The 25,882-nt window shown below is 36.5% G+C and overlaps 2 protein-coding genes across 3 annotated transcripts; one reads left to right on the top strand and one right to left on the bottom strand.

Annotated features, from left to right (window-relative positions):
• The first annotated feature begins 319 nt into the window (after positions 1-319).
• On the top strand, positions 320-7,790 carry LOC135618931 (mitochondrial import receptor subunit TOM20-like). Its single transcript, XM_065120407.1, has 6 exons — positions 320-505; positions 727-805; positions 957-1,126; positions 1,222-1,269; positions 5,300-5,383; positions 7,379-7,790. Exons 1-6 carry the CDS (start codon positions 407-409, stop codon positions 7,502-7,504), a joined length of 606 nt encoding a protein of 201 aa, XP_064976479.1. The 5' UTR covers positions 320-406; the 3' UTR covers positions 7,505-7,790.
• Positions 7,791-10,761: 2,971 nt separating this feature from the next.
• Positions 10,762-24,959, bottom strand: LOC135582633 (calmodulin-binding transcription activator 4-like). 2 transcript variants are annotated; one of them, XM_065120405.1, is made up of 12 exons: positions 24,825-24,959; positions 24,575-24,729; positions 22,918-23,043; positions 22,691-22,806; positions 21,699-21,787; positions 19,984-20,029; positions 18,567-19,083; positions 17,861-17,991; positions 16,032-16,720; positions 15,264-15,852; positions 11,980-12,273; positions 10,762-11,159 (listed from the first exon to the last, which is right to left on the bottom strand). In XM_065120405.1, the coding sequence occupies exons 2-12, from the start codon at positions 24,591-24,593 to the stop codon at positions 11,136-11,138; spliced, it is 2,640 nt and encodes an 879-aa protein (XP_064976477.1). In that variant the 5' UTR covers positions 24,594-24,729; positions 24,825-24,959; the 3' UTR covers positions 10,762-11,135. The 2 variants fall into 2 exon arrangements, with proteins under 2 accessions (XP_064976477.1, XP_064976476.1); XM_065120404.1 differs by having other exon boundaries at positions 24,575-24,726.
• Positions 24,960-25,882: the final 923 nt, after the last annotated feature.

Here is a 25,882-nt window from a genome sequence, read left to right as displayed (position 1 = left end):
ATATATGCAAAAGATTTAAATATTCAAAGGGGTATATACATCTTTTGCAAAGCTTATGGAAAATCTAAAAGTTGGAAAAAAAATAGATATGCAAAGGTTAAATTACATTTGATCCAATTCGGTTGCATTTTGTATTTATCTTAAAAAATCGAAGCAGGTTTGAAAATTTTTGGGAACCGAATTGGACCGAACCGAACCGAACCGAACCGACCGGAGTTAGACCCAAACGATGCATCGAGATTCGAAATATTGCATACGCGTCCGAAGGGGTCGCCGCAACCGTGGCAACAAGATCGGCCCCTTTAAGGGCGTCATGAGCCGTCCAAGATCATAAACCCTAATCTCCCTCTCGAGTTCGTGGAGGGAGGGTGGGGCGACTAAGCTGTTCCTCTCATCTTTTGCGACCATGGATTTGCAGCCGAACGATTTCGATCGGCTCGTCTTCTTCGAGCACGCGCGCAAGGCAGCGGAGGCGGCTTACGCCGTGAACCCGCTTGACGCCGATGTGCGTGACATACCTCTCTTTGTGTTGTTCCTTTCCCGTCTATTTGGCCTTTTTCAGCGTGTGGATTAATTATATTCGATCGAATCACTTGTTTTCTTGACTTATTCGGTGCTTCCATGAACGATATCGCTGCGTGTTCCCTACACCTTTATCGGTTTTCTTGAACTTGCGATGTTCTATTTTGAATGGTTGGTGATGGAATTGTGTCATCGTGGTGTTAGAATCTGACGAGGTGGGGAGGAGCGCTTCTCGAGCTATCCTCGTTTCAGAGTGGTGATGACTCCATAAAGATGGTACAAGGTCCGTAGGATGGAATTTAGAGCAGAAATTTTCTTACAGATGCAATTGAAAAGGATAGTTTCTGCAAACTTGAGTTAGAGGAAAAGAAAGAAATATCAGCATTGCAAGTTTGTACGCGTTGCATATAATTCCCTTACTCTTCTTCTTGAAGATGCTATATCCAAATTGGAGGAAGCCTTGGGGGTGAATCCGAGCAAGCATGATACGGTCTGGTGCTTGGGAAACGCCCATACTTCTCATGCGTTCTTCACACCGGAACATGAGACTGCTATGGTTTATTTTGACAAGGCAACTCAGTGTTTCAAGCAGGCCGTGGAATTGGTAACTCTCTTGCGCACACAATGATCCAGTTTAGTTCTTTCTCCATGATTATTTGTTATTTTTTTGTTTGTGTTAAGATTTTCAGATTATTGTAGGATCCTGGAAACGAGCTGTATCTTAAGTCACTGGATTTGTCAGCGAAGGTATATATGTTTATTATCAGTTATATGTAGTGAGACTATAACGTGTCAATTAGTTCATGGAAATATTTTACCTAGTAAATGTTGATCATTTGTATATTATTTGTTCTTTTCTTGTCCATCTTTAGCTTTGAGCAGAGCTGGTTTTTCTAAAGATCTTATTTTCTATTCTGTGGTTCTGGTTTTTATATCTGAGGTAGTGTGATATAGGCAATGATTACAAAGACTGATATTTACCAATTACCAGTCAACTAAGGACTGGTGCCATACTATACAGATTGTAAAACAAAACAAATACATATCAGGTGTATTAACTTTGTTAACTGTGATTATAAAACAAATATGAATGTGAATAAGATACATGATAGGTATGGATTTAAATTAGACTGGTAGTTATGAGTTTATACTGCCTGAAAATAGTTATAAGATGATTATTTGAACCTATCAATCATGTTTCTTGAGTTAGGAGACTATGAAGAAAATGCGAAAATCAAAACGGAAAGATTCTATGAAAAACATCATTGCTTCGGTTAATAAAGAAAAAACTATTTTAAAATATATTTGGAAGTTCAGATTTCCATCTATGAAATGAACTAACCAAAATCTGCATTTTAATGCAAATTTTTGATGGAAATATTAAAATGGCAGAAACTCATTTGTTTTACCTTATCCAGCTCCATGCGGAAAAGAAAATAATTTTGGAATGATAAAATTGGCCTATTTTCACCCCAAGATAGATTCTATAATCATATTTTTGGGCAGGGGTTCTCATTAAATGTCATATGCTAAACACAATGATGATATAAGACATTAGTGGGAAATTTATATCTTTCGATAGTGCTAACGAAGCTCTTTTACTGATATTAACTAATAAATGTCTTCTTAGAGCCAAACAATCGTGAAATACTTTTTATAGTTATTAGTAAAGTGGAGACCTGGGGTTCTTTTAGCTTCTTTTTTTTTTGTTTTGCTATTTCAGTTTCTAGAGTTATGTTGCTATAGGGGCTGTAGATTGAGTGTGTTGGGAAACCGCAAAGAGCATCACATGCGCAACGGAAAATAAAAACAAAAACTGGTTTTCGAAAAACAAATTTATCGAATCATTGTGCGAAAATCGAGAGCGTAAAACTCGAAAGCGACAAAATCACGTAATTGTATAAAGTGTTTAAGACATTCTCACCTAAGGGGGATCGTATATCCCCAAATCTGTAGATCCCCTTTCGTGGATGAAGGAGCTATCGCAAAATCCTCTTTAGTTATGGTCTACACAGCGGATGCAGCGACGATGCACCTCATCTCATAGCACATTGTTTCCTTGTGTTAGTGCATTACCACACCACAGCAACCAAGGAGGGATCGATCCCTTTTGTTGTCCTCTCACACCAAAGAGGGGTCGTCCACTGGAGGAAGGGGCAGGGAGGAGATGAAAGATGTGGTGGCAGTAGGGGTTTAGCCTATGATCCTTTTTAGTCTTAACTCCTATTTATAGAGAGTTTCCTTTAACTAACCTTAATGGATCCTCTTTTTAGGTATTAGATCTTCCTCCAATAACTCCTAGCTTAATGGATATTGGATTCTCATCCAATAATCATCCTAAACTCTATTGGGTCTCTCCCAATGATTCATTAAAATAGGGGCTTATCAGATATCCCATATCCGATCCTCTATTCGTCGTATTATCCACCAGATGTGTGTCTCTCTAGGCTCAATACCGAGCTGGCCGTGAGATGCACCTGCCAGAACTCATTTTGACTCAATGAGTTATTATCTTCATAATAATTCACTTAACTAATCGACTACTAATGTACTAGGCCACTACGCCATAGTTCTTAGACGGTACAGGGGAATATAATTCATTGGACTTGTTTGCCCTCAGTTACCGTGTATCTATAGTCCTTCGTTCATTTAATATCTCAAAGATCATATACCGGACATGACGCTGATAGACTCGTACGAAATCTATTCAAGTTTTACTCTAATCGGATTTTCCCGAAGAACTCATCTCTTAATTTGAATCTCACGCTTATCGGATTCATCACAATCCGATTAATCTTAGCTAGGGATTTGCCTGAGTGAGAGCACATGAGATATTCCTCTTATGATGTCGAGAGTGGATAATCCTCTATTGACGTCCAATTGTTCTCGTAAGGTTGACTACCACTTTCGATGATCGGTTGTGCTAGATTTGGAACTTTAATATGTATAAGTTCGGTATCAAATAGTGGAGTACTCATACAAGACATTCTTGGTGTCTCAAGTCTAAGGATCAAACATACAACTGAGACTACGAAATTGTTGTCTGACGATAAGATATCATTAACCAACCAGCATTCCATAAGCGGATCATTCAGTAAGCTCATTCTCCAATGAGCACTTGCACTATATCCATAGTGTTCCCATTCAGGTAGCTATGAGACCAACTGCCTCCATCATATGGACGGATATATAGCACATTAGTCTATCCGATTATCTCGATGTCCTTCTTGAGTAACCTATGATCAGGAATATTTAGTGTTCTGTGTTTAAAGTTGAATTGGTCTCATTATCATGATCTCATTATAATCTAATTTTTATTATACAGATCTAAGGACATAATATATTTTCATTATCCAATATAAAATGAGAAAAAGTCATAATAACCAAAAAGATTGTGCAGCGTTTCACACATGTCATCACTCACGTGATTGGCTTGCAGGACACTTGAACTTTGTATAGGAAATTTAGCGAACCACAAGAACTTGAGCTTTTCTAATTGTTGTTTGGTATGATGAATAATTACTTATATATTTGATGAGTGGATGTGTTTATCATGTAGTAGTAGCATGAATTTAACATTGTAGGTGTCCTGTAAGAGAATGAAAGCCAATATAATGCTATACCATTTTACTTTTGATATGTTGGCATTTATGACTTTTCTCCTTAGTATACAGTATACACCATTCTTCTATCAACACATTGACATTTAGGAGCTTGAGTTTTCCCTCGTGTGACTTATGTAGGGCCTCCTAGCTTAACAAGGCCAACACTTGAGATATTGCTATTGGATTGTACAATGCCTGTTGTTTGTGTGTGAACATGGTTTTTCTTTTTCCTGCATTGGTCTTTCTCATCTGTTTTCTTTTTTTTGAGCCCTTCTTTTTATCAGCATCAACTTTTACAAGATGAACCATAATTAAGTAGATTTCTGATATTCTAAATCATGGTACGGGAGCTATGAAACTTGAGAACCGGCCTATATATGGTGCATGAGAACCTGGAACTAACCAATTTTCTCATCCTTATAATTTGACATGAGACGAAGGATGGTAGAAGAAAGTCTGTCACCATCGATAATTGGACAGTTCTATAGGCATTGACTTTGTGATTATATGTAAGCATGTGAAAGTGCATGTATATACAAGCTGTTCTTGATTTTTATCCTCCCTTTTTGGTTTTGCATTTGGTTGTTGACATATGTTTGACTTTTTTTGCTAGTGGGTCTTTGGATTTGCTTCAAAATGTTAAAACTATTTATATTATTGCTCTTGGCAAAGAGTTTGTGCCTTTTTGGTGTATACTTAGCAGGAAAACAGGCAATGTAGGATGTGAAATGTGATTTTGAATAAGCTTTCAGCTGTTGAGAATGTGTATACTTAGTGAGTTGCTTTTGGTTTTTTCAGTGTTTTGCATATTTTTCGCCTCATGGAACTGCAATTAATAGATTTCAGTCTTGTGCCAATGGGTAAAAATCTGTTGCTCAGCTAGTTGATATGGAATTTTTTTTGACAAGTCTTTCACACATCAGTTTTTGTTGGTTGATATGCTCATCAGGTAGAAACTCTCCCAATTGTAAATGCTGTAAATATGTACACTAGTTTGATCGTTGATTATGTTGGACTTATTGGGAAACAAGAACTAAATAGAGATGTATAAAAACTCCAAAAAAATTCGGTGATCTTTAGTGTGGAGAAATGCCTTTTCCCATTCTATTTACTCAACCGTGTGTAACATCACACTGCCTTCATCTGAAATTTAGTATTTACATCTTCCTCAGGCACCTGAATTGCATCTAGAGCTCCAAAGGCAAATGGCAAGTCAACAGGCTTCACATGTAACAACTTCTGCTTCGAGCAGGAAGGTATGGCTGTCCTGTTCCAGAAGAAAGATAATGTTCTTTTCTAGCAGATTTTACCATTTTATTCTGTTCATATGTCAATGCAAAATCAGCTATATGTTCTATTTTCTCTGCTTGATGCAACACTTTTGCATGTTTAATGCTCTTGTTTTGCTTCTCCGCTGCAAGATTTACATTGACATTTAGATTACTTCTTTATGTGAGGTCTGACTAGTTAGACAAATGTAGTTTGTATTGGTTGGTCTTTTCTTCAAACTATTGTTTGTTTAAGAGTATAAATTTGGTATATGACAGTGATTTAAAAAGCGCTAGGCGCCAAAAGGCGCCAAGGTCCAAAAACGCCCGAAACGCTAGGCGCTCGCCCGAGCGAAACGAGACGCTAAAATATAAAAATATATAATATAATTAATATAATTATTTAAATAAAAAATATACTATTAAATTAAGAAAATCGAATACAAAATCATAATGTCATATTAATAAAAAGTCTCAAAAATTAAAATAATAAAATTTTACATCAAATCTATTGAGTTGCTCTGTACACTTGCCATTTATTCTGAAACCTAACAATAATTTTAAATAAATAAAAATTAATAGTATTAAAATCAAAATAATATATTATTAATCTAATAAATAAAAATACTATTATTAGTATACAGTTAACTGTTAATATACTGTTAACAGTATAGCGAGAAGAGTGTGAGAAGACCGAGGCTGCTAAGGCAACGACAGCGGGAGCGGGAGTGGGAGCGGCGAGCGATAGCGTGAGCGGGAGCTACGAGCGGCAGCGGGTGTGGAAGTGGGACCGGGAGCTGCGAGCGACAAGCGGTAACAACAATTGTGGCAGTGGCGAGTAACGACAGTGGCAGTGGCAACAGAGAGCAACGACAACGGAGAAGAAATCTCAACAGCAAAATCGCGAGTGTTGGGGTTGGGGAAGTCGGAGAAATCGTGAGAGGGAGCCTATCGGTGATTTAGTTGGTTTGATTGAACCAACTAAAGCACCGGAGACCGAACCAGACGTAAAACACTGGTTCAGTCGCCTGGTTTAACCCGGGCGCTCGCCCGAAGCGCCCGGCGCCTGGGCTCGGGCGAGCGCCTAGGCGGCGCCTCGTTGAAGCGAGGCGCTTGGACATGAAGCGAGGTGCTCGAGCCTCGCCTCGCCTTGCCCGAGCGCCTATTGAAATCACTGGTATATGGTAAACTCAGCATTCCTTTCGATTGATTTATCTTGCCTTTTCGTGTGGACATGTTTTGCCAGTTCATTAGTGAAATACCTTCGTTTCAGAGATTTTCATATTCCACGGTTAAACTAGTGACTTATTAAATGGATTCTTTAGATCCTTTTAATTCGGTTTAGATTTCCATATTCAGTGGATTTATTTGGTTTAGATTTGCCTGTTACCTCTTGCAACATAGCCAAGCGATGGACTAACTCCCTGTTTCAGTTTTAGAATATTGGTCAGCATTCTGTTGAGGCATGTTAGTTATCACGTGTGCATCGAGTGCATATGTTTTCTTGAAGTATATAAATGAACTGATTATAGCCATCATCTGCTTTCTTGCGTTTTCCTGTTGTAGTTCAAGATTATATTAATTCTCACATGACGCAACATCCCACTAAGCCCTTTATTCTTGTAGCATTGCTACTTTCTGTAAATTCAGGCATTTATACCCTAGTACACTTTGATACCGTATGTTGCATTTGTTGCCTTTCGAAGCTGCTAAGCAACACCCGTATCCCAACTTTGTTGGCTTCTTTGGCAGCAGACTAATGTGGTGATGCTTTTAGTGTCAGATAAGTGTGGCTTGAGTTTTGCTTGTTTGATGCAAGTCATGCTAGCTTGCTCAACTTTGTCTTGCAATAGGGTTGATATATGAACTCTTTTATGATTGTGATCTGACCCATAAATTAACTAGCCTCAGCTTTTCAATTTTTGGTTCCCCTTCTTACCATGAAATGATTACAATTTCTGGTTCCTTTTTGTTGAATCCCAGGAACCCAAGAAGAAAGTAAGCAGCGATCTAAAGTATGATATACTTGGCTGGGCAATTCTTGTGGTCGGTATTGTTGTATGGGTCGGAATGGCTAAATCACATGTTCCTCCCCCACCGCCTAGGTAAGGCTGTCGGCCTGTTTATGCATCCACGAGAGAAAGCTTCTGCCTTAATCACTAATCCTAGAGTGTTTACGAAAGCAATGTGTTTTCCGATGGAGAATGCCTAGTATGTTGCTTATGCGGCTTACTCTTCTCAAGCCCATTTCCATGATTTGCTTTACTATGCATATTTTCAAGTTTTTAGCGTTTTCTTTCCACTGCCATGAAAAGGAACCTTCTTGTCACCAACACATGATCAAAGGAAGAGTTTTATATTTGACCCAGGTTTAGTGTTGCTGGGTAAATCTCAATGCAGCTCGACTGTGCAAGTGAACTTTTATGATGATCACTAGTGTTTGTAGCTCTACTCTTCGGCATGTCTTAGTGCAGTAGTATACATCGATAGGTTTCCATTACAGAAAGCCAACCTACATTTTACAGGAACAATAAGCTTAGAACAAGAAAATTCCTGGAAATTTTCTGATGGAACTCCGGGAACACCATTGTCAAGCAGCTTAGTGGCTTCCTATTGAATGTTTACCCCCCTAAATTGTTACTGATAACTATTACTTCGTTACTGCTGTTTAGTTGGATTGCAGAGGCCTTCCGTATTACATATCCTCATCCGTTGGCTAAATCCTTAGGTAGTCTGGTTGCTGCACTATTTGGACCCTTATTCTTCTACCAGCATTATGTATCATGCAAGTTGATGTCCACAGCGTGTCCTCTACATTGAATCTATTGCCCTTTGAGCATGCTTGGGGAGCATAATGAGGTTATTTATCACATTCCCATCCAATTAACAGGCTTGTCTCATGAGGGCATCAGGATTGGAGGTGGTTCAAATGACAACAAAGGCTTGCTGGTGTGTGACATGGGTTGTCTTTTTCCCTTTCCCACACCAAACTCATTGACTTGGGTCTTCAATGCTCCTTCACTCCAGGCCTGGATCTGCAGGTACGGTTATCAATTGGGACTCCACCGAGCTCAACGTCAGTGGTGATAAAAACCAAATCCCACCTCTCTGTTGTCGGTATACGGTGTAAAGACTGTGATGGGAGCGAGGGCATAGAATTGCAGCAACCACCACAGGCCTCACAGCAGGGAGGGTGGCCAAAACATTATCAACCTAGGTTAAGGGTGGCAGCGCAAACACTACCATTGGATGGTTGGTGGGGTTGGGTCAGGAGGCAATTGGTGATGGATGATCAATGTAGCTCTGTCTTCTCGATGAACTATGCTTTCAGCAAAGAAAACTCTCTCGAGAGGAATTAATTAATTTTAATTTATTTACATTGAAATTTTTATAATTATAAAGATAAAATATTTAATCTTATTGATCATAACGTCATCAGTTTTATCAACGAAAGATACAACACGCGATAATATGTGCAAGAATAATATGAAATCGATGTGTAAAAATTAACATCTTAGTTACATTTTTATTATATCATAATTAAAATATCTTAGTCGACTATTATGATGGTTGCGGATAATGGTGCCTTTGCATCCAGAGAGGCGTAGCCCTCTCTAGACGGTAGTAGGGGCTAAGCCCCCGGGTCCTCAAAACATTCCTCACGATGTTGTACTATGAGGTTAAGGACCTGAAGGTGGGGAAGGGGGTGCTTGAGTATACGGTGTGCCTCAGTGAGTTCAAGGACAACGAGGAGCTTCGCCTCCTCCCTCATTATAGCAATGTTTTTCACTTGAACTGTATTGACACCTAGCTTGCCTCCCACATAACTTGCCTCGATTGCCATGCCAATCACATCGAGCAAGCCATCAATGACAACTTCGACCTATTACCTATAGTCACCCTTATTATACATGTTGTAGGTCTTTAGCTTGAAACTGTTGCCCCATCACATGATCATGTTGCCATCGTCGTTGACCCACAATGGTGGCGACAAAGAGGAGTGGAAGGAGGTAGGCATTGATTGGAAGCCAAAGGCGGGTGGTTAGATCGTAATGTAGGCAATGGTTGATAAAGCTCCCGCGAACTCATTCAATCGAATATTTCGAGGTTCGATTGGTGGAGGATGTCGATCGATACACCCTCCACTTGTTGCTCTCTCTTCTCTTCCCCTCCAACATTGCTCTGTATATGCATCGACGAGAGGTGAGGCATCTGTGTCAGCGTTACTTTGCATCTACGTCGATGGGACACAAGGCCTTTGCCTTACCTCCCACCAACGTAGATGCAGAATGACGTTGACGCAGTTGCAGGATGTTGCAAAGCGGCCATCGTCCTTGTCCTCTTCCTCCTCTCCCTTTACCTCACCTTTCACTGTCTTTTTCCCTCCTCTTCCTCTGCCCTCAACAAGAAGTCATAAAAGTCCCTTAAGCTCCATCGTTGTTGCAGTCGTTGCCCCCGCCTCAGTTGTTGATGCTCGGATCGACATCGACAAAATCGATCACAGAGTCATTCTCATCAACCACCACCACAATAGTCACCCGAGACTCTTGATGACGTCGCCATCCACCACCACCATAATAGTTGACTAAAAAATTTTAATTAGGACATAATAAATAAAAACATAACTTGGACGTTACAATTATATTTTGCTATATCTTCTATCGGTAAAGCTAATGATATTAAGGTAGATGATGTTAAATGTTTCACTTTCATAATTATAAAAAAATTACTATAATTTTTTTAATTGAAGGATAAGGATACTAAAGATGTTTAACTATAGAGGTAATAGGTAATTAGCCCCTAAGAAGTCATAACTGATGTTCTCTAACTGTCGAGCTACCTGCATCTAGAAAGAGTTGGTTATCTTCTTCTTTGGTAAAGTATCATTAGTCTGCAAGAGGCATCAAAGAAATAAATATCTGAACCAGCATAGGATGGTGGGCATTTATTTGTTTGTTTCCGAGCTTTAGATCTTGAGGGTGGTTGATGATTCATCTCTGAATAATTTTGCTCAAGAACATGCAAGCATGCCCTGTTGCCCCCCATACGTGATAAAAGAATTGGTCATGCAGAGGTGCAGAAAGGTAGTCCCATTACATATTTATTATGAATTCTTTAGATAATAGAATGAACAAGTCAAACTTCAATGAGATCAAAAGTCGGCATTAGATAGTTCTGCTCTTTTCACCTTAAGTAAATAAAACCCAAAGCAGAAGAGATTGACTGAAATATAGCAATATGAGGAACTAAACTAGAAGCTAGGTTACAACTTTGAAACAAACAATATTAATATACATGGATATTAACCAATCATCTAACAAGCAAATATAAACAAGATCAAATTTAAAACAAAAAAACAGCACATATGATAGTCAAACCTACCAAAATAAAGGAATATGATAAACTAAGTCAGAAGCTAGCTTTGACTTCAGAATATCAATATACCTGGAGCTAAAACAGCATATCATGTAACAAGCAATTACATGTTGACAAAACCAACTATACGAATTAGAATTATGTACAACAACTAGGTTCCATTTGCATTAACAAAATGAACAGCTTACTGCCTCTGCGAGGACATACGATGCTACTTCAATCATATATACCAATATCTATATCTTATCTGATATACCTCTGGTATCCAAGAACTGTTCAACCAACCTTGAGCAAATCTTCTCTTATACAACTGAGGCGTGTAGTACTCTGTATTTCCAAGCTCATAATTATATCAGTTATTCCATTATCCACACTGGCTCAGCTCAGCCTGCAAAGAAAGATAAGTGAAGAAGGCAAAAATTATGATCCTTGTAGAAACTAAAAAAAAATCATAGTCAAGGATATTTCTTCCAATAACACATTTACTCATTGCTGGTTTAACGAACTTTCGGGATAAAATGTCAGCTCTCTTATATGAATGCCAGAGATAGAAAAGAATATGGGAAGTAGTACTCAAGAATTCTAATACTTCCTGTTTAATAGGGTGCTTTACATTATTAACTAGAGAATAGCTTCAATGAAACCTTTATTTGCAATGCCAAAAGCATGCAACACAGAACAGACTTTCAGCACAATCTAAGTGTTTCTAAGATTCTTCTAATAATTATACCTCAGATTCTTAATTTCCAAATATTAGGATTCAGCTGACCACAATTCACGCTTTATGCAACTGAAACAATACCTCCAAGGGCAAGATGCCTGTCACCTTCAATGAAATTTAAAAGGGGAAAACAGGAGGCAGGAAACATGAAATATACAAGATTTGCCCTCAACATAAATTCACATTAAAAGGGGATCTAAACTATAATAGAGCTACAAACACTAGTGTGTTGCTTAATTAGTTAAGTTAATCACATAGTTTATGGCAATGTCAATAAGATTTGATAGAGTTCTCAAATCTCAATGATGATATTCCAACAGCAAAGGTCACACCAAAGTTTCATAATAAATGACAGATATGCACCTTTCATTCTTCATGCTAGTTCAAAGGTAAACAGTAATATGCACTACAACACCACCTGCACATGTTGGAGCCTGAACTTGTTGTTTGGGAAGTATATGGTGCAATATTAATACAAATTTTTTACCTGAGCTTGTTGGTAGCTTTCAAGCATCCGGCGGTATTGCTCCCGTGCTTCAGGACTCTCTACCACAGATATGACCCTTGAGAGAGCTTCATCCAGAGCTTTATCAACTTTTTGTTTGCGGAAAACCTTGATTATGTCATCTTCTTCCTCCTCTACAATAGGTTTTGGTTCAGCTTGAAACCCTCGTAAGCCAACTCCTCTTCTATACCATCTTAACATGATTTTTTCGAGGACACCGACACTCCGAAGGAATTCTTTGTACTTCTTCCTTGCTAGATGAGCTCTAAAATGTGACTGACAAAAAAGTAGCATATAAAAAGAAGAATACATGAGCCACCTGTATCATCACCTATTTTAATAAAAGGACAGCCAAGTGGTGTCTGCTCATCACCTATTTAAATAGAGAAAGAAAACATAAAAGTTGTAATGCACAAGTGATAACTAGTGAGAAAACTAAACTTTATGTTTTTTAAGATTCCAATTTTATTTTTTTCTCAAAAATCAGTTGATAACTAGTGAGAACACTAAACTCATGTTTAACATTATTTAAGAATTTGACATCTGATAACAAAAGGTGCCATGCACAAGGACATCTCATAGACACTACCAACTTCCATTGTCTAACCTATATGACATTATTATCTTAAACCTAGATTGAATAGTAAAAGTTAAAATGTGTTTCTACTTATCACATTCTCAAATTGTGGATTAAAGTGTTATAAAACTCCCTTAAATTTTTAAAGAAATACTAAGATGTTATTCAAGTCTGTTATGCTGTCCAAGAAAAAGTTTATATTGTATAAATAGAAACATGGACAATAACTCCCAGAGTAGTCCAGAATAATGTATCATTCTCATACTTAAAATCATGATAACTGTAATGTATTCTTCAAATGGTTATCTGACCAAGCAAACGACCGGAGAGGTATGTTCATTTTCATATTTATTATAAATTATATTTGACTTTAGCAATGATTTGAAGAAGAAAATGATTGAAACAAAATTAATTTACTTCAATTGACACTGCTAACCAAGCACAGAAAAAAGTCAACAGACATTGACCTATGCAGAACAGACACATAAAAGGACGTAACCAAATTCCCGACAATGGATAGAATAGATTCATTAGCCCAAATTGGCTGCAGTATGTTTACTGACTTTTAGACATCATAGAAGTATTTACTTCACCATTTACTGGTTTTTAGAAATCTTAGAAGTATTTACTCAAAGTATAACCAAAATTTAAATGATACCTACATTTAAAACAGAATGTTGGATCCCAGCCAGAAATTAAAAAGGGCTGGAAAAGAGAACGAGATAGGTAATCCCTTCAAAGTGATCAAATCTGAAAAGCATTCAGTAGAACTTTCATTAACTTGCTTGAATAGAGATAGGCTCCAAGGCTACACATGCAAGGGCTCTAAAATCAAATATTTTTATAGAATTCGAAAATACAACTTAAGCACAACTTAACATAACTAAGCTACTCTTAGTTCTACAAGGATGAGTAATGCAAACACTGAAGCAACTAATCTTCAAGGAATTTGAATTATGGTTTGAATCTTGGCAGGACAACCAAATTCTATTACAGGTCAGTTTCAGCCTTCATGAATGATATATCATATATTGTATATTATATATATATAATTATAAAATTATTTTCCACCACTAGAGCAGTCCAGCACTGAGAAACAAGGATCCTTGTTTTTCTCAAAATAACAGCCCTTTAATTTATAAATCAAGGTTTGAAATGCTGGTCAAGCCAATATGGACCTACATATATTTATTGATCTGACCAAGCTGAAGTAAAAGATCATACTGGCCAGTTTTTTAAAAATATTTTTACTATCTTTTTCAATTGCACCAGGTGGCAGGGACTGCTATACCACCTGAAATGGTACGAAATGGGTGGTACATACCAGTCCCGAGTTGGACGACCCCATCACTTTTTTTTTTTTTTTAATTTTAATCGAGCCACTTGAAACGAGGGTGTTAAAAAATGGGGAAAAAAATTCGGGCTTGCGAGCCCTCTTATTGTCTATGACACTGCCACCGTCGTCGCTGACACTATTTCACGACTTCACTGCCGTTGTCGTTGCTTCGCAAATCCTTAGTCACGCTGTTGCCGCCGCTGCCAACATCATTGCCCTTCCCAAGTACATTCCCACCTCTTCTCTTTTTCATCCTTCTTCCTTCTCTATCACTTCTACTTCTTCCTCCTCAACCTCTTCCTCTTCTTCCTGCCTCCCTCCTTTTCCTACTTTATTGTTCCTCCACCGCCCGTTCTTCTTTTCCCTCTTTTTCTTCCTCCAGGGAACACCGGTACATACCGGTCTACCTTATGTCAGGACACCGATACTGACCGGTACATATAGGTCCAATCCAATAGATTGCCAAAATGGGTCCAGTACCCAAAACGACGATCATTGCAAGGTGATATATGTCCATACATAACATAGAATATTTTACCAAACAATGATGAATTTTGATGGATTTGAACTTGCTTTTACGTTATATTGAACACATATCGACAATTGTACCCAAAAGGGTGCATGTTAGCTGAATTTTAACAAAAGAGGGGTTGAACAAGTGTCATTTACTGGTTCTACTTTTTTTTTAACCAAAAGGTAAAAATCTATTACTTCAAAATGTGATTACATCCATTTCCTATTCCATCAAAACTGACCCATGAAACAAGGCCCTCAGGCCAACCTTCACTACAAAAATCATAATATCACAGAATTCCTAGTAACTACAAAACTTCCTTTACTATATTTTACCTAAAATAGGACTTGTCAGCTCCAATACAACTGACTATAGGACTGTAGAAACACCATGAAAATACAAGAATACAATGATAAAATATATTTATGAATACCAAAAAACAGAAAAAGAAAATCTTGAACTTAAATTAGACTCAGACAACCAAAACTAGACCCAATTAGGAGACCTAAGCAAACTTGTGCATCACCTCACCCACCCTCCGCCTTTCCCCTCCCCTTATCAACATATACAGAATCGGATTGGATATGGAATGATCTTTGTCTGATCCATTTACAACCTACAAACCGGCTCAGCATAGAATCCCCATACTGATAGGTAAGAACCTGCTGCCCAACACACTGGCACACCTTTTGGTCATATTCTTTTTACTTATTATACATCAAATATCCAAATAACTTGATCTTCTTCCTATGTTGAAAAATTATGTTCAATATTTTGTGCATATTAAAACGCAAATACATACTTGACAAGAAAAAAAAAGAGAGAAAAATTTCAAGTACCTGTATCTTCACAACATTAGACCGTAGCTGCAGGAACTCTTTGTGCTTTTTCCAACATCGGTAATTCTTTTGAATCGATACAGCTGCTTTAACAAACTTGTGATCACGAAAACCAAGAATAGTTTTGTTCATCCGTGATGCAACTGAAAATCCATAAATGTGTGTTTGTGACATATCATATATGCCTCGAACTATATCATCTTGTTGTTTCTTCCTGAAAGAATAGGCACGGAAAGCAGCTTGTATACGGGCTGCTGCTTGAGTTGCATTTCTGACAGCTTCCAAAGAATCTTTAAGTGAAAGCTGATTCTCTGTCCCACCTTGTAAGTGGGCCCTTCTCTCAGATATGTTGTCCACACCTCTCTCGGCCTTCACAGAAGAAGACCCTTCCAAAATCTCAGTTTTCTCAGTTGTAAGAGAAAAGAGATGATTAGTTAGTGCAGCTTCTGAAAGATATCCAGCAAGACCTATGTGACCATTAGCAACAGCTAGAGAAGCAGGAGTTTGGCCTGCTGGATCTTGTGAACTTGGATCTGTGACAGCCCCAGCTGAAGCACCAGCAGCAAGAAGTGAAGCAACCATTTCTTCCCTGCAAAGGTTAATATTCCAAAAGATAGTTCAGTGTGCAAAAGAGGAGAAAATAGCTTGGAATTAGTTTGATATTTTTATGCTTATATTTGACATCTCCTCATTAATTCTTCTAATTGATTGTCATATACAAGGATTTTTAGGTTAGTCCAAGGGAATCAATGATTCATTGATTCTCACCTTCCAAATCTTGCAGCCCAGTGAAGCGCAGTCCATCCATTTGAATCACGGTAGTTTATGCACATACCGGAATCAAGAATTGGGTGCAAGGCCCATTGATATCCTAAGCCAGATATCATGTGTATGATGCATTGGTCTTGCTTGGACAACAGACAACCATCGTCAGGTTCTCCCTGATGTTTAGATGATAACCATTGCTGCAACTTATCTTTCAGTAGTTCTTGCAGAATCAACTCTATTATCTTTCCTGGAGGCTCTGATCCAGTTAGGATTGATCCGATGATTAACTCCAACTGGTTTTTCGATCCTTTCAACTTCCAGAGAGGATTGACTTCTGGTTCAAGCTCATCTTCTTGAGTAACTGATGTACTATCTCCAGATAAAAGTATCTGAACTAAATTGACAAGCAACATGAGTTCCTCAGAGGTTTTTAATGCATCAACTCGTGATAAGGTACTACTAGAGCTGGTGTTTTGAAGCTTTTCCCGAAATTCAAATTCATGCACTTCACTGCAGGGTTTCCCATTGCCAGATGTAACGCACAGTTTGACTTTTCCTGAAATGTGCTGGGGAGCAAGGCAACGGAAGACACCATCCTGAACAATTTCTAGAGGAACTTCAGTATCTCCAAATAATGCAGTCCATTCACACTCTGAAGGACTGCATAGAAAGTTCCCTGTGATGATGACCTGCATATTATGATGTCATGTTAAAATGAAATAGTATCAAGCATGTGGATGTTGATTCTACAGACATAATCCAGTGTGGCTTTTGTCTATTCAATTCCCCAATAAACCCTTCAATCCTCAACAACTCATTCATTGTGGCTTTTGTCTATTCAATGGAATTGCATTACTTTTAGAATTTGATATATTGTGATTGAAATATTGACCTAATATGTGCTGTCTTAATTGAGTTATCATGTAATTTTTAATAGTTTGCTTGACTCAATATCGTATTTATCTTCTACAGAAAATATTTTGCTTATGCTGCATTGTGACAATCCAGATGACTAGTGTGAATATCCTAGTTGACTGTATACATCACCAAAAACAACAAGAATTGGAGAGGATGTGTTTTATATTGGTCCAACACAATATAAAGCACACTGACAATTGATTAAGCATGGCAATCCCTGACATGACCATAACCCCTAATTAGTTTGAGAGAAATTAGAGTAAGAGAGGGTTGTGAGAGAGAGTGCAGAAAGGTCAGGAAAAAGATCGTTTAGCTCTCTTTAAAGGTTCCAATGAGATCATAACGAGCCTTTTGGGAAATTTGAACCAGGTGGTGGGCTTACCACCTGATTCAGGCTTGAAAACGGGAAAAAACCGGGCAGTAGGCCCAGTTCAAAGGGAAATAGTAACCCATGCATCAGACTTGATTCACCCGAAAATAGATAGTCCACATCCCAGTTCATGCCCTGACTGTAAATAGTAGCCGATATGTATTAGTCCAAGTGATATTAGGAACCATGCTTAGTCAAGACATAAAAATCAAAACTCAGGTACAAACTATAACAAATAAGCATATTAGGATATTTCCTGTCATATTTTTTCTTTATTAAGATATCCTAAATCATTATCTAGTTAATCTAGGTCCAATCTATCCCAATTGCAAGTAACATAAAACATAAAGATTAGAAAATGTTAACTTATCATTAATTATATGTAACCACAATTGTGACGGGGCAACTATCCCTGTGCATGTTAGTTTCTATATTCAACTTTTGTCATTCATGCAAAACATGGCATAATCTCATAGAATGATCAAGAAATTAAACCATAACTTCTGTTGAGAAGCAAATTTTGTAACTTCATTAACTATACCTTCGTATTTTCAGAAGAAAATGCCCATTCAGGAGTGACTTCCCGCATAGTAAACAGATAACCTTGTGGTGAAGTCAAACTTGAGTCTATTTCAAGAGGTGCTTCAAACTGATTCTGGTCATACCATATATCTGAAAGTTAAGAAGTAAATTGCACAATTTTCAGCTGAAAAAAGAATACAGTTAGCTCCACGATTATCTGTTTCAGAAGCATAGCATTGCGGAAAAGTAGATCCTTGGGGCCATCTCATACCATCTGATGCTTAATGGTGAAAAAACATTAACAATAATATGTAACTAGACCTTCTTTAAGGAATAAAATGTCAATGTCAGAGGATTATGATATTCCAAATATCAGCTAGTTGGCAGATTAAAGAAATTTTTCATGACTGATGACTTTATTCTTAGTAAAAATAACTGAAGAGGCAATTAGTTAATACAGTGAAAGAAACCACTAACATTTTAGTTATTGACTTGTTAAGAAAATCAAATTTGAGCTGCATAAAGGACAATTAGATGGTTGACTTATACTCATGTTAAAACTCAGTTGATAAAAGACAAAAAGAGGGTTCACTAAACCTTGATAAACATTTTTGTGTACAGCTGATTTCCTTTATTAAACTCATCAAGCACTAAAAATATAAATTCTACCTTAACAAAGAGATATTTCTCCAATCTCATGCAATAGATCAAACAACAACACATACCTGAATTATTCAACATATCGTCATATTGCATGCCATCTTCATCAAAATGACCATCTGACATTTGTTTAAATTCGTCAAGTGGATTTTGAAGTGTTTCATCTAGGGAGTTCCTTATTTCATTATTCAGATGCTGTAAGTCATGTGTTTCCACATTCAGATTGCCATGTGGAAGTAGTTCCTTTTTGGGGGATACAAATTTATCTTCTTCATCATCGTCTAAACTTAACTGCTCTTTGAGCTTTCTCAGTGCTTGGTTGAGCTCTGGCAACAACAGCTGATTACAAGATTCTGATCTGTCCATCCTATTTAAGTGGGATGTCTCAATATTTCTTCTTTCAAATTTAGAACTAACTTCTTCCACTGACACAGGACTGCATGAGTTTTGACGAGGTTCATTCAATTCACCAGTACAAGAAGGGAAACATTGTGCTAGATCATTGCTGACACTGGTACTATATCTCAATGTTGGAGAAGATTCATTTGAGATGCTTAAGATTTTTCTAGGTGTGTATCTTCCCTGGAACACGCAAGAATGAACCATAATCAAATCGCCAGGTGTTGCAAAGTAAACATTGTTTTTTAACAGCATCGTAGAAGCATAAGAACACTGATAATTTAGATAGCAAAAATAGCTGCACTCAACTTTTAGTTTAGATAAATTATAAGAGCTCTAAATTATTTTTCAACAATTAACCTTAACCAGATAGTTTACAGTAAAAAACCCTGGACCATTTTAACAAAGAAGAATATTCTGCTTGTAAATTAACTTTCAGATAAACCAGAAATTGCTCTCAAAGATTATTATTTTTTTAATCTGATATACCTGGAACCATTTTCAGGCTTAGCTGGAAATATTTAAAGTCATTCACATTCTGTATTCATGTGTTAAACCTCATTAATTAACTTTTTCCGTATCAGTGATTCAGTGTAAGATAAACATAGTAGAATTCTACCAACCGATTACAAAACCCACTCATCTCATTTGCCCTTTAGCTTTTCCAACAGGAAAAGGAAATGAATAATCAAAGAGTACCTGAGCCTAATCTGATTGTCATGTAATTTTAGTGAAGTTCAGAGGAAAGCAAATCTTATTTAGTACTAAGTGGCACTCGTGATACAAAGTAAAACAATTTGAAGTCTTAAGAGCACAACCAACTACCAATTATCATATTCTAAATCGTGCATCCTGATAGAGATTAGGCTACATGCTTGCAAAGAGTGTGAAAGAAATTAGGCTCCAAAAAATGTGCTGAAGCATGGTTATATCTTAGCTACATGCTTGAAAAATAGATAAGTTGCTGTCATTTTGTCTCATTTCATCCTAAGTGATTATTCAGAGACTTGCACATTTTATCATCTGCCTTCTCCTTTCAAAAAATAATTGACTTAATCAACAGAAAAAAAAGTGATAACAAACCTCGACAACTTCTCTGTAATGTACAAGAACTATGTGCTCGTAGGCCCTGCACATAAGAAAATACACTAAAATTTCTGTCATTACAATAATATAGCTACAGGAATAGATCTTCAAAATGGTAGCTTAACCAGTAATACAGTTTAAGCAGTCAATATAACTTCAAGAGAAGGAATTTGTGCCAGTATGGTATGCTGTTTGTCATATCAGTTGCTATTCAAGCTTGGTAAAGTATGAAGGAACCAACCATAGCTTCAATCATATCACCAGAATGGGCGATTGTGCCATTTCTCAGAATATCTTCAATCATTAGTCAATGTCTGATAAGCATCCAACCCGTTGATCATGCGGTACAGGTCAACTTGTGGGTCAAGATAACACTAGATCAATTTTGGGGTCTAAGACACAGCTAACTTAAGATGTAAATAATACACACAAACAAGGTGATTGTGCTATTTCTTCTTAACATACCACTCTCGTACAACAAAAAATAATAATAATTAGAAGTAAAAGTTTAGTGCAAAACAGAATATGTCAGGAAAAAAGAGGAGTTGAAAATTTGAAATTATTATTAATATTGCTAGATCTAGGAAGGAAGAATCTAAGTTAAAACTGTTGAAAGATTAAAAAAAAATTCCACAAGTATTAAATAAATAAGGTTCTAACTTCTAAGGAGGACATGAGTAGTATTTACAACAAGGTTTGCATGTTTGATGAACAGATATACTGTCAGCATTAAGATAATTTTTCATATATGCATAAAAATGAAATATGTTTCGATTATCCTCTAGAAGTACCCATCAACTACATTCAAAAAGAAAATTTATTTGAGAAATTTATTACATGTGTGAACTCTCATACAAGCTCATGCTTTGAGGTTGCTTCAAATTGTTTGTCATATCTATATTGGATAAATGTTGATACTCACTAGATATGTGTTTCAATACTTTCTATAAGTATATGATCTTTTTATGACTATTAAAAGTGATAGGATACAAATATAGATACTTCTTTGGAAAATCATGTTTCTTCATATGATGACTTTTTGTTATAAATTATTTAAATTGTTTGCACTAAGCATAAAAATAATAATCTTATTTCATTTATCATATGTTCTTCCTATTTCTATATATTTTTTAAGAGTTATATTACTAATTTTTTTATAATAAATAATTAAAATAGATTAGCAATGGTAATTAAAATTATTATTAAATTATTATGACAAGTAACAATATATACTAACACAAAGTAATGTCAAGCTTTGCCATATATAGCATATGCACCTAAAGTATTTTTATATCTATGCATTTGGTGTCAAAATTTCATAAGATTTGACATATTAAAGTATATAAATCATGTGGTATCAGTCAATAATTCATATCCCGCACCATACAACTGATATTTTTAACTGGTCCAACCTTATATGATAAACAATATGTGAATCATGCAGTAGTACCATCACAATGGAACATTCTTTATATTATCATGAGTTCATGACAGTGGACCACTACTCATTACAAATTAGCATTTAAAACTTGGTAAAAGTTTCTTATATGATCATTCATGCATCATAGAAGGTTGCTTAAAATTGTCAAGAGTATTTCTAAATCCAACTTATTCCAATTTGAGACCACTTTCATGACACAGGATTCAGATGAGAATTATCTATAAGTAATAATTCTAGTTCTCCAGAAGTCTTTAGGATTTGATAATCTTACGGATCCAGAATCCAGTAGCTCCTCCTCTGAAAATTAGAATTTTGTTCTCCATGAGCATAATAGCAATTTAATGCTTCAGAGTTGCCAACCTAGCCATGAACAGACACATAATACAAATGATTTGTTGATTTGAAAGTATATCAAGAACAGTAGAAGCACTGTTGTCAACTAAAAGATATTCAAATTATTAAAAAAAACAGTATTTTGCTTAAACGTAAGAAAGAAAATAGAAAGATGAATCATAACTTGACCCTGATGTTTAACATGGAGTTAAATTAACTCTTCACAAACATACAAGAAAAATCAACAAGAAATGGTATAAGTTTGTGATATGTTAAATATAACCTGGTGCCAAAGGCAACTCAAAATTTTTGTAACCGCCGATGGCTTCAGGAAGAATGTTGGTACTATGTGGTACTCATTATAGAAACTTAAACATGATTCAGTAAGCTTCGATTTCATAATGATTTTTGTGTGTCATAGATCATTATGTTCTAACAAAAAATTCAAATTAATTTCCAGAGCAAACCATTAACTGGATTATGTGCCCTATTGTTTCTCTTAGCACAGACCTACAAAGTTATACATGGAAGTTCATAGCTATTTGGTTTAGGGGCTCTCCATCATAGAATATACCCTATACATCTTTTCTCCCCATTGTGTTAGTAACTAATAGTTCTCACTTCCCATACTATGATTTCAAGACTATCGGATGGCACTATCTAAGTTTTTCTGGAATGTTCTTCATCAGCAAAAAAACAAGAGACAGTTTCAAGCTACAATGCTAGACCATTAAAGCATTCTACAATATTTTACTTGTAAAATCTCTTTTCAATAAAGGAACCAGCTATATTACAAGAGACAAAAAATCACAAGCAAATCTTTGTGAAAAATTGATGGCCGTATTACAAAAAAAAAGAAGAAAAAAATCTTGAGTATACTCGAAATGAAATAAGAAAATTTCAATATACCATATGGTTAGCAACACATACCTTAAGACGCTCATGCCCTTCACGAACAGTTTTACCATTTGTCTTTTTCCGCCATGAGTGTCCATCGTTACGAAAATAACGAAGCACTCTACGGTTAAAAAGAAACAAAGAACCACCTATAAAGAAAAAAAAAACAAATTAGCACTTTGAAACATAGTGGGAAGAAGACCCTAACTGGGCAGAACAAGATATTGTATGTATTAGATGTGGAAGAATATATCACTTACTAGGTGGCTTCTGAGGAGGCTTCTGAGTGATCTCAAAACAGTTATAATTCTGCAGAATATATAGAACTTCTACAGGCTTCAACCACCGGGCTTGAGCTTCTTGACTTAACTTATTTATGTCAAAGCCTGTAACCGCACAAGGAAGAGAAAGCAACTTAATTTTGTATGAACTGTTCATAATATTCATACAATTCCATACTTGAAATATTATGGAAAATTACTTGAATGTTTCTTTAATTATGGTTTTAATTTTTTGCTTTGTTCCCTAGACTTAAATGTGTGACATTGACATTCTCAATGAATCTAAAAAGTTACCATAAAGTCCTGATATCAATATTGTCAATAATGTTTCACAAGATTCTGATATATGTACGCCCAATGAGCATATGACATGGCCAAAATTCCCAAAATGCGAAGCCTGTAAAAATTTAAATTATCAAACCGAGACTAACTGCACCTACATGTCAGCATTCTGTTGGCATATTTATGTAATGGCTGGATGATTTGATCAGTCACAGCCTTCACATTAAGACATTTTGGCCACCTAAAATTATTCTCAAGTTGTTTGTGAATGAATATAGCAGTCTGTCACTTACTAATCATGACAGAAGATGGAAGGGTGATTATTGCATTGGTTGAGGATGTCAATAACACTACTGACATGAAACTGATCCCATCATTCAGGTTATATTCTGATCCATACTTTGTATATCAAAAGCAGATGAAATGAAGAAGATTCTAAGACATAAAATTCAAGCTATTGATTCACACAGTGACAATTTAAAAGGAGTAGAAGAAGAACCAGTAAATTATGGTGTGTGTGTGTGTGTGTGGGAAGAATGAAGAACTCGAGACCAAAAATAGATCAATAAATAAAGAATATACCAGAAAACCAATGTAAGATTCGACACTTGTTGCCTACATTCATGGAGAAGACTAAATTCTTCACTATATTAAATAAATTAAATATAAGAATGCCTCTCTTAGGCTACCTCAATGTCAAACCAAAAACCCTTGTACGCCCTCTCATATAAACTTTAAGAAACTCTTCTCTCAATACTTCTCTGGATCCACTAGAGAACAACTCAAGAGACCCAAAGTGTCTTTCTCTATACCTCTTCCTCTCACTAAAACCTTGAGATGCACGATGCATTTATATCAATAAATCCTAATTCATTAAGGTCTCATCTTCCGACTTGAACCTCCAATCCTAATCCTTCTTGAAGTTAGAATTTGATTAGGACTCCTCTAATAAATAACAAAGTAACAAGCAGTTTGAATCTAGTTAGTACTCATAAAATACATATCAACCATAACATAAGTTAAACTACAACCTGCATATTCTAAAGACACAGCCATAACCATTTCTCCTTGATCCATAGTCCAGTGTAAAACAACGCCAACTATACCAGCACCAATTATCAAAAAGGCCACCGACACACCAACGACGGAATCATGATCTTAGCCAAACAGCTCCTAGGGAAGATTTGAAGTTCCTGCTCCCATATCATCAACTTGACACCAACCTAGAACTTAAATTTCACTTCAAATTCTTCTCTCCTAATTTTCCTTTCAGGACCAGAAAACCAAGCATACCAGCACAAGAGCAATCATCTCACAAAAGCAAAGCATACAAGAAAGAGAAATTGGAATATACCTGGCTGGATCATATCCATGCTCTCTGCCCGGGGGGGAGGGGGGGAAGGGCGGATCGGTTGGTGGGGGAGCTCCCACGGGGCAGAGACAGCAGGTGGGCAACAGCGGCGGAGAACAGGCGAAGGGACGTGCCGAAGGAGACGCGTAGTTTACCTACTTCTCCATCCGCATTTCAAACGTGAAACAAACTGGAAGAGAGTCGAAGATGAAGGGGAAGAGAATAAAAATAGAGAATCGATGGTGTTATATACCTACGAAGCGAAACCGCCACTGCGGGGAACGGATCGGAAGGAGGCAGAACGCCACCAATTAATGCTCGCCGGTGGCGGACAGCGTAACCAAGTACAGCACAAGGCGTCCTAACTCGCTCGACATCCACTACTCTATTTATTGTAATTATACACGTGATTTACTGTGCCAACTCATTCTCTTTGGCCCTTTTCTTTATCGGTATGTATATATATATTTGGTCTTTTTGTATGTGATCCCAAAGTCTTCTCAGTTTGCACAAAAGTCCTTTTAATTCTTTAGTTTCGAGGGGTCCTTCTTGATAAGGACTTTTTTCATTAATAATTTTATAATATTTTTAATATCTCAATAAAAATACTATAAATATTATTTAAAAAAAAATTATAAATGAGCTAAATGAAAACACAATAATGATTTAAAACTGATGAAAAAATGGGTAAAAGAAATATGACGAGAAGAATTGATGAGAAATATTTTAGGTATTTTTTGAATTAGAAGGCTGTATAAGAAAAATACTGAAAAGGAAATCTTTCCTACACAAATCATCATACATTACACGTTAATGATCGACATGTGTGGTCCACAGTCCGTTAGACTTTGTTTCTCTCGGCGCAATGTGATTCGTACAGGAGTGTCAACTTCATGAGAGAGGAAAGACGAGTTACCGACAAAAATATACCCAATATTATGAATGATACATATTCGTCAGGAGAAGCCGAGTATTGATCTCAGCCTCATGAAGAGGTCCAAGAAAAAGCTGGCAACAAGATATAATTAATTATCATGGACAAAATATCTATCATAATAAACATAATAAACATGGAGAAAGAGAGTTGCGGGTAGAAAGTTGCCACATAAACATGGAAAAAGGATCATTATTCATCGGCAGAAGTCCATGCTTGCAGAAATCCGAGCCTCATGAAACAGGAAAGCTGTGAGCCTCAATATAATTAATCATTCCTCGGGTTAATTATTAATTTTTTTTATAATTAATTATTTTTAGTATCTTAATTTTTTATTTTTTTTAATTATATTGAAATCTTTAAAATTTTATACTAGT

This window comes from Musa acuminata, chromosome BXJ2-8 (assembly GCF_036884655.1).
Source record: "Musa acuminata AAA Group cultivar baxijiao chromosome BXJ2-8, Cavendish_Baxijiao_AAA, whole genome shotgun sequence".
Lineage (NCBI taxonomy): Eukaryota > Viridiplantae > Streptophyta > Magnoliopsida > Zingiberales > Musaceae > Musa > Musa acuminata.
Note: the sequence above shows the minus strand (reverse complement) of the source record. Positions and strands in the feature narration are given on the sequence as shown.